Source organism: Colobus angolensis, unplaced genomic scaffold (genome assembly GCF_000951035.1).
Source record: "Colobus angolensis palliatus isolate OR3802 unplaced genomic scaffold, Cang.pa_1.0 Scaffold92, whole genome shotgun sequence".
Taxonomy (NCBI): domain Eukaryota; kingdom Metazoa; phylum Chordata; class Mammalia; order Primates; family Cercopithecidae; genus Colobus; species Colobus angolensis.
The window spans coordinates 767,202-776,035 of record NW_012123154.1 but is presented as its reverse complement, the minus strand read 5'-3'; the positions used below and the strand labels follow the sequence as shown (position 1 = coordinate 776,035).

Here is an 8,834-nt window from a genome sequence, read left to right as displayed (position 1 = left end):
GGGCTCAGGTGATCCTCCCACCTCCACCTCCCGAAGTGCTGGGATTACAGGTGTGAGCCACATCCAGCCATTGTGTTCTTATCCATTCAATGTGCATACATTGAGCACCTATCTCATGCCTGGAAGTTTCCAGACTCCTACCCATTCAGGTATTTGGGCAGGAAAGGGCTCTGTATTACTCTGAGTTCTTGTTTGCAAGCAACAGAAATGGGCTCTGGTTAATTAAACAGTCAAGGAGTTTGGTAAAAATATATGAGAGGACTGCCAGAATCATCTGTACTCAGTGGGGCCAGGAGAATGGAGAATGGCGCCTGTCAGGGCAGGGGCCTTGGCACTGTGGGCGGCAACAGGATGGAAGAACCACCCCGATCCCCTGTCCTGGTTTCTTCCTGCATGGTAGCCACCCTGGCTAGCAACAGATCATTTCCTCTGCCCTGTCCTCCTCTTTCCTCTTCTAGCTCCTGGTGTCTTCCCTAGCCCTGACTCACTGCGCCATCCCTGCCCTCCTCTCCCCACCATTACATAACTGTCCCCTGTCCCGGGGCCCTTATGTAACTCGAGTCACCTCAGGCTCCCTTCCCCACCTCGCAGCTCCCACCTCAGCCTGCCCCGTCTGGTACAATCTTTCACAGTTGGCTGGGCCAAGCCCTCGTAAGAAATGTGAAAACAGAGAGAGAGGAGGAAGAGGAGGACACTGCCCCTCCCAGCAGTGGGACAGAACAGAGACAAGGCCCAACTGGCAGGAGGACCTCTAGAGGAGGCTCTTCTGCACATGAAGCCCAGGCCTATGGCCTCTGTCAGGGGCCTTGAACAGCTCCCTGTGCCTCAACTTGCACTTCTGTAAAATGGGGATATAATACACGTCATAGGATTATCATGAGAATCAGAAAGTTTATTTATAATGCGTGTGTGTATACAAAGTGTTTAGGACAGTGCCTGGGCCAGGTATGGTGTCTCATGTCTGTAATCCCAGCACTTCGGGAGGCCGAGGTGGGCAGATCACAAGGTCAGGAGTTCAAGACCAGCCTGGCCAATATGGTGACACCCTGTCTCCACTAAAAATACAAAAATTAACTGAGCATAGTGGTATGCACCTGTAGTCCCAGCTACCTGGGAGGGTGAGGCAGAATTGCTTGAACCCATGAGGCAGAGGTTGCAGTGAGCTGAGATGGCACCACTGCACTCCAACCTGGGCAACAGCACAAGACTCTATCTCAAAAAAAAAAAAAAAAAACCAGTGCCTAGCAAACTGTAAATGCTATATTACTGTTCATTACTGTTTTTGAGAGATGGTTCTAAATAAATGTTCTTTGAGTGGTGGTTTTCAATCTTCATGGTCTTGGGACACTTTCACACTCTTAAAATTGATAAACTGGTGGAAGACCCCCAAAGAGTTTTTGTTTAGGTATATGCCAATACTTTATAACCTGCCTCGGACAGAGTCAGTGCCCAGTAGAGGTTAAGAGCTATTGTTCTCATTTAAACGGACTTGGAGGCCAGGTGTGGTGGCTCACACCTGTAATCCCAGCACTTTAGGAGGCCAAGGTCAGTGGATTACTTGAGGTCAGAAGTTCAGGACTAGCCTGGCCAACATGATGAAATTCCGTCTCTACTAAAAATACAAAAAATTAGCCAGGTGTGGTGGTGCACACCTGTAATCCTAGCTACTCAGGAGGCTGAGGCACAAGAATTGCTTGAACCTGAGAGGAGGTGGAGTTTGCAGTGAGCTGAGACCACGCCACTGCCCTCCAACCTGGGTGACACAGTGACAGTCCATCTCAGAAAACTAAATAAATAAATAAAATTAAAGGATTTGGAGGAGGTAATATTGGTAGGTAAGTATGGAGTCAATACCTACCAATATTCACCCGATTTCAAATTAAAGCCAAGAAAATTTTAAAATATTCATACAATAAACCTATTATATGTTAACATAAAAGCTTTTTTGTGAATAATAACTGTATTTTCTAAAAGAAAAGGCCATTAGTGTCAGGCTCTGAGCTCAGGCTAAGCCATTGTATCCCCTGTGACCTGTACAAAAACATCCAGATGGCCTGAAGTGAAGAATCACAAAAGAAGTGAAAATGGCCGGTTCTGGCCTTAACTGATGTCATTCCACCTTTGTGATTTGTTCCTGGCCCACCTTAACTGAGTGATTAACCTTGTGAAATTCCTTCTCCTGGCTCAGAACCTCCCCCGCTGAGCACCCTGTGACCCCCGTCCCTACCGGCCAAAGAACAACCCCCTTTGACTAATTTTCCTTTACCTACCCAAATCCTATAAAATGGCCCCACCACTGTCTCCCTTCGCTGACCCTCTTTTCGGGTGCAGCCCGCCTGCACCCAGGTGATTAAAAAGCTTTATTGCTCACACAAAGCCTGTTTGGTGGTCTCTTCACACGCACATGAAAATTAGAAGCACAGCAATAGTTTACATTTTTGAGAACCTCTGAAATGTCTGACTTAATAGAAGACAGCGGGACCGTCATGCCTGCTCCCACCGTCGGTCTGTTGCAACATCACATCTCAAAAGCCGCTGGGAAACTCCACCGTACATTCATGAGAGAATGACGGTGAAAGGGGAAAATAAGCTCTTAGTGCTATTATGAAAACAGTTTTGATCCTGCAAACCCCCAGAGAGGTTCCTGGACAGCACTTCAAGAACTTGGTACACTGAGGAAAGAGAGAGCGTGGAAAGAAACAAGCATATTTTCATGTTTTCACCCCATTCGTACTCACCAAAGGAATGACGAGTAACTGGAGATCAGGTTTGCTTTCTCCATCCAAATTGCCTCCAAGCCCTTTTAAATTAAAACCACAACACCTGACCCCTACGGGCACTGGCTGGGTCCACTTGGTTGCTAATCACTCGGCTCTAACAGGTGGAGACTATTATGAGCCCCTTCATCTCATAGATGCAGAAACCAAGATGCAGAGAAACTAAGTGATTTCTCTAAGGTGACATGGCCACCTGGAAATTCCATCCAGTGTTTCTGACGTCTCCCACCCTGTTTAGCAATGGTCTGAGCCTGCTTCAGCCTCCAGACCCAGTGATTCTCACTTAATTGAATTGGTCCAGGAGAGGACCCAGGCACCTTTTTTTAATTTGACTCAGGTGATCCTCATGAGCAACCAGGACTGAGAAGAACTGGGCCAAGGTCTTGCTACTGAGAGTGCGGTCCTGGGTCCGGCAGCCCAGCTGGGAGCTTTTGGGGGTACAGAATCCTCTCCCTCCCTCTGAACCAGAATGTTCATTTCGACAAGAGCCTGGGTGATTTGGAAGCACATCACGGTGTCACAAGGAAAAACTAGGAGAAAGTGAAGCTAATCATAGGGTCCCTGCCCAGGGGTAAGACAGCAGGATGGGGCAGTGGTTAGAACCTGGGCTCTGGGGCTGGCACATCCAGGCTCTGCCTCCACCCTCTCTCTTAAAGTGGATCCCACATCACTTTAAGCTTCATAACTGAGTAAAGATAAATGGTTCAACGTTTTTTAAACCTCCACCAGGAAGTTCATAGACGCCTATAAACAACCTAGAATTGCAACCATTCAAATCGCTCTTTATTTTACATAGGGGTAGAGGCTTGAGTTTGCCCTTGGGGGCCAGACAGTTCCTTTGTTTTGGGGACACAGCAAGGGACCTTCTAGGAGTGAAATGACAAAGCAGAAACCTTTTTTTCTGTTTGTGTTTTTAGAACGAGTCTCACTCTGTTGCCCAGCCTGGAGCACAGTGGCGCGATCTCAGCTCACTGCAATCTCTGCCTCTCAGGTTCAAGGGATTCTCCTGCCTCAGCCTCCAGAGTAGCTGGGATTACAGGCATGTGACACCATGCCCAGCTAATTTTTTTGTATTTGTAGTAGAGACAGGGTTTCACCATGTTGGCCAGGCTGGTCTCGAACTCCTGACCTCAGGCTATCCACCCACCTCGGCCTCCCAAAGCGTAAAGCGGAAACCTTCTATGAAGATAGAGAGCTGCTTCTGTGACAGAGTTGCATCAGGAGAAAAGGAGGGGAGGGGAGAAGGCAAAGGGGCCACACACTTTCTATCTGGCCCTGGAATTGGGTTTGATCCCCCTGAGACAGTGACTCAGAAGCTACCCTCATAGGTGGTTGGGTAGGACAGTGGACCTGCATGCCCGCAGTTCAAGCCTCTGCTCCTTCAACTCTCAGGAAGGTCACTTGGGGCAGACACTGAGGGTTCCTGTCTCAAGCACCTTTCCCTCACCCTCCTTTACTGAGTCTCTTGGTGCCAAGAGCTCACTTCGCAGCCTCCTTTGTATGTGGGGAAGCGAGGTGATTCAGTTTCGACCAAGGAAATATAAGGGTGATTCTGCACCTGGGGTGAGAGGTGGGGCAGTTCTAGGAAAGATTTTCTTTCTGATTAATAGGCAGACTCACGAGAAGAGCTCTCTTCCCTGGACAGCTTCTTTCCCATGTTGGAGATCGTCAAGTGAAGATGTGATGTTTGGTGCCATGGCAGCCATCTTGTGACCATGAGGTGCCAAGCTGAGGACAGTCGATCAGAAGACTACTAGAAAGACACTGGGCCCCTGTTTACATTGTTGAGCAATGGCCCAATTGTGGGATCACCCACGTCCCAACTGACTGTTGTGTGATAACAAACACCCCTATTGTGTAGGCTGTAACAATCGTTCTGTTGCTTAAATGTTTCCTGACAGCTTTGGAGGCTTTGGGAGAGTGTCCCCATGTGGCCTTGCAGGGGACCAATGGGGCCATGATGAGGCTACTCCAAGCAATCTTGCATACTCACAGACAAGAACCTGTGGGAGCCTTTCCAGGAAAGGAAGAGATGGTAGCAGACACATGATGACTGCAGCTGACACACTGGTTTGTGGATGTCTATGGGGACACCCTGTTGGGGACTTCCAGAAACAACTGAAGAACACTTTGCCACTGTGAATTTTTCTTTTCTTTTCTTGTTTTTTTTTTTTTTTTTTTTTTTTTTTTTTGAGACAAGGTCTTGCTCTATCACTCAGGATGGAATGCAGTGGTGTGATCACAGCTCACTGCAGCCTCGACCTCCCGGGCTTAAGCAATTCTCCCACCTCAGCCTCCTGAGCAGCTAGGACTACAAGTGCGCACCACCACGCCTGGCTAATGTTTAATATTTTGTAGAGACAGGTCTCCCTGTGCTGCTCAGGCTGGTCTCAAACTCTCTGGCCCCAAGCTATCCTGCTACCTTGACCTCCCAAAGTTAATTATTCTTTTAGTAAACAAATATTCAATCAGCCATGCCCTGTGCCATGCACAGGATGCCAAGATAAACAATAGGCATAGTTCTTGTCCTCATCAAGCTTAAAGATATGCTATGTGTACAGTAGCCACATGTGGTTATTGATACTTATTTATTTATTTATTTATTTTAAGAGACAGAGTCTCACTCTGTCACCCAGGCTAGAGAGCAAGGGTGCAATTATAGCTCATTGCAGCCTCAAATTCCTGGCCTCAAGCAATCCTCCCACCTCAGTTTCCCAAAGTGCTGGATTATAGACGTGAGTCATCATGCATGTCCGGCCTAAATTTAAATCATAAAACTGAGACCAGGCTCAGTGGCTCAGGCCTGTAATCCCAGCACTTTGGGAGGCCTGCACAGGTGGGTCACCTGAGGTTGGGAATTTGAGACCAGCCTGACCAACATGGTGAAACCCCATCTCCACTAAAAATACAAAAATTAACCAGGCATGGTGGCAGACACCTGTAATCCCAGCTACTCAGGAGGCTGAGGCAGCAGAATCGCTTGAACCTGGGAGGTGGAGATTACAGTGAGCCGAGATCATGCCGTTGCCCTCCAGCCTGGGAAATAGAGACTCCATCTCAAAAAAAAAACTGAAAGTTCAATCCTCTAGTCATACTAGTCACATATAAAGTGCCCAGTAGGCACATGTTTAGTGGCTGCTGTTATCAGACAGTATAGATTGGACAGCACTGAGATACAGTCTTGTAGAGGAGACAGACACCAAGCAGAGAGCCACGCAAATACCTGATTACACACTGATGTGGTTTGGCTGTGTTCCCACCCAAATCTCATCTTGAATTGTAGTTCCCATAATCCCCATGTGTCATGGGAGGGACCCAGTGGGAGGTAATTGAATCATGGGGGCAGGTCTTTCCCATGCTGTTCTCATTATAGTGAATCAGTCTCATAAGATCTGATGGTTTTATAAAGGGCAGTTTCCCTGCACATGCCCTCTTGCCTGCCACCATGTGAGACGTGCCTTTGCTCCTCCATCACCTTCCACCAAGATTGTGAGGCCTCCCCAGCCATGTGGAGCTTTGAGTCCGTTAAACCTCTTTTTCTTTATAAATTACTCAGCCTTGGGTATTTCTTCATAGCAGTATGAAAAATGGACAAATACACGTACCATGACATTTGTCAGTGGGAAGCCATGGGTAGTGCACTGACCATTTAGTGCCAGGGAAGCCACTGGTTTTTTAGTGTGAGGCTAGTGCCAGGGAAGCCACTGGTTTTCATTAGACAAAGTGAACTGGGCCCTTGAGAGCCTGACATAGCTCCCTGGACCTCCTGGAGCCATTCTCTCCAAGGCTGGAGACCCAGTGAGCTCTCCTGGGAGATGAAGTTCCTCTGTGACAATGTCCAACCTGGCAGCGATGACACCAGTTTAACCATTGGTTGATAATATGGCCTGCGGAGCCAGATGGACTGGATTGGATTCTGTCTTTGCCAACCGTCTAACCCCAGGGCGGTACTCCCTATTTTACAGATGGAGACACTGAGGCCAAGGCCAAGGCCTCAGTGTCTCCATCTGTAAAATAGGGAGAATAACAGTATCTGGCTTCAAGGGTAACTGGAAGGATTAAATGAGTTAAAGAGTTGAAAACACTTAGAATAGCTCCTGGCACACAGGAAGCACTATGTACTCAGCCATTATTATTATCATCCACGGGTGTTTGAACTTTTTGGAGGGAAGGAATGCACCTGCCACTCAGCGTCCTCCTTCATTTTCACTCTGTGCTTCCTGTGGTATCATCACCCAAAGCGAAACTGACCGTCACAGTCAGGGTCTTCTGTAAAACAAGTGGGAAAGGGAATATAACCGTAACTGCAATGTTAACCAGTTCATACTAAGGACTTTCCACATGCCAGACCCTGCGTGAAGCACTTTACATGTAACATGTGTTAGACTTTCACAGCAACTCCAATAGGCATGTGCGATGAAAAAGATCTCCATTTTACAGATACTGAGGACATGTGGCTCACAAAAGTGAACCTGCCCACGTTTACGAAAGGATCTCGGCGTCAGTTCCAAGGGCTGCCACCAGGTGACAGTGCCCATCCACTTTCCAATTGAGCAGTCTGGCGGGAACACACTAGGAAAGGGTCGTCGCGCAAACGTTTAATGAGCGCCTACTGTGTGCCTGGAACTGTTCTAGGCTCTGAGGATCCACGCAAATAAACCACGGGTGGGGGAAAAACTACCATTATGGTTCTTCCCTTCCATTTTCCCTTGAATATAATAAAAGGTATCCCAGAGATGCCTGCCCAAGGGGGAGGTGGCCTAACCAGACCGGAACTGGGAGGCTGGCGGGGAGGGATGGGAGTATCTGGAAGGGCCACGGTTCCCAAAGATCAGGGGCTGCAACTATTTCCAGAAGGGAGTGTTCTTCTGCATCTCACCTTCCTGCAGCCCCCGGGAGAGGGGAGCAGGGGTCCGTCCTCTCCCTTTGGTATCTTATGTGGCTGGGATGGTTGCGGCGACGGGGGCGGGGACGGGGTGGGGGGCTGCGGAGGGGGAAAGGAAATCTCACCCTGAGAATCTGGAGTGCGGGGAACGGATGCTGCTCAAAGGTCTGTTTCTGGCTTTGGCAGGGGGGTCACCTGAGACTGCTCGGGTTTGCTGGTCTGAAGGTCACCCAGGGAACCAGCCCTATGTGGGGTGCCGGAGCGCAGCTCCCAGGCCTGATCGAAGCAATGCCGACTTCGGAGAGGCCTGTGGACTAGGACGGGTGAGGGGGACTCAGTGCCGAGGCGGAAGGCTGCCCCGGACTCCTCCTTCAAGCAGGTCCCACGGCCGCCCAGCGGACACGCGTCCGGGCTGTGCCCTGAGCGTCTGCGGAGCGCACAGCCAGCGGCCCGAGCCACTGAGTATGTGCGCCCTGAAGGGCAGTGGACGTGTGCGTACGTGGGTGATGTGTGCGGTAGGGGTGGTGGCCATCCTGCGTAGGGACCCACGTGAGGGGTGCACCGTGTGGACGTGTGTGTTTGGAGGGGCGAAGGAGGCGAGTGTTAGACTCAGTGTGCGTAAAGGGACAAGGACACCTGGGAGGTGGGCAGTGAGGGGGGAGAAGAGTGTGTCCGGGAGGAACCTGCCTAGAGGAGGCCTAGCGCGGTGTGTGCCCCTAGGTGCATACTGGGGTGTTGGCGACTTCGAAGGGCACCCGGCGGGATCGATCCTCTGCGTCCTGGACCTGGTGCTGGTGTGTTTCGGGGAAGTTACTGCTTATGAACCCACCTTGGAGTGTGGCCTGGGGGCAGGAAGGCTCCTGCGCTGGGACCCCTCGGTCGCGATACCCTTCGGTAAGTGTATTGGCTAGGGGACGGGTGTTCCCGCAAATGGATGTACCCTGGGGAGTTGCCCGGCTCATCTGGATTGTTTCTGGGTGCACTGTGGTTGTGGGGGGAATGTCCCCGAATTGGGGACACGGGAGGTGGGGGTGGGATCGTCTCAGCAATCCGGGCTAGAAGCCACGAGCTTGGGCTCGGAGGGTGCATGCAGACGGCGCCTAGCCCCGCGCGGAACCACCAGCGGGACTGGGGGTGGGGCTCGGAGGCCCGGGGGCGGGGCCGGCCGAGGG

The 8,834-nt window shown here is 50.3% G+C and overlaps 1 protein-coding gene across 2 annotated transcripts in view; it reads left to right on the top strand.

Annotated features, from left to right (window-relative positions):
* Positions 1-7,600: 7,600 nt before the first annotated feature.
* Positions 7,601-8,834, top strand: part of GPRC5B (G protein-coupled receptor, class C, group 5, member B) — a 27,783-nt gene continuing 26,549 nt past the window's right edge. The window contains exon 1 of one of the 2 annotated variants that reach the window (XM_011931862.1): positions 7,601-7,827. In XM_011931862.1, the coding sequence (XP_011787252.1) occupies positions 7,725-7,827 (103 nt within the window). In that variant the 5' untranslated portion in view covers positions 7,601-7,724. Of the gene's footprint in view, positions 7,828-8,035; positions 8,557-8,834 lie in introns of those variants that run through there. The other variant, XM_011931863.1, reaches the window with a different exon arrangement.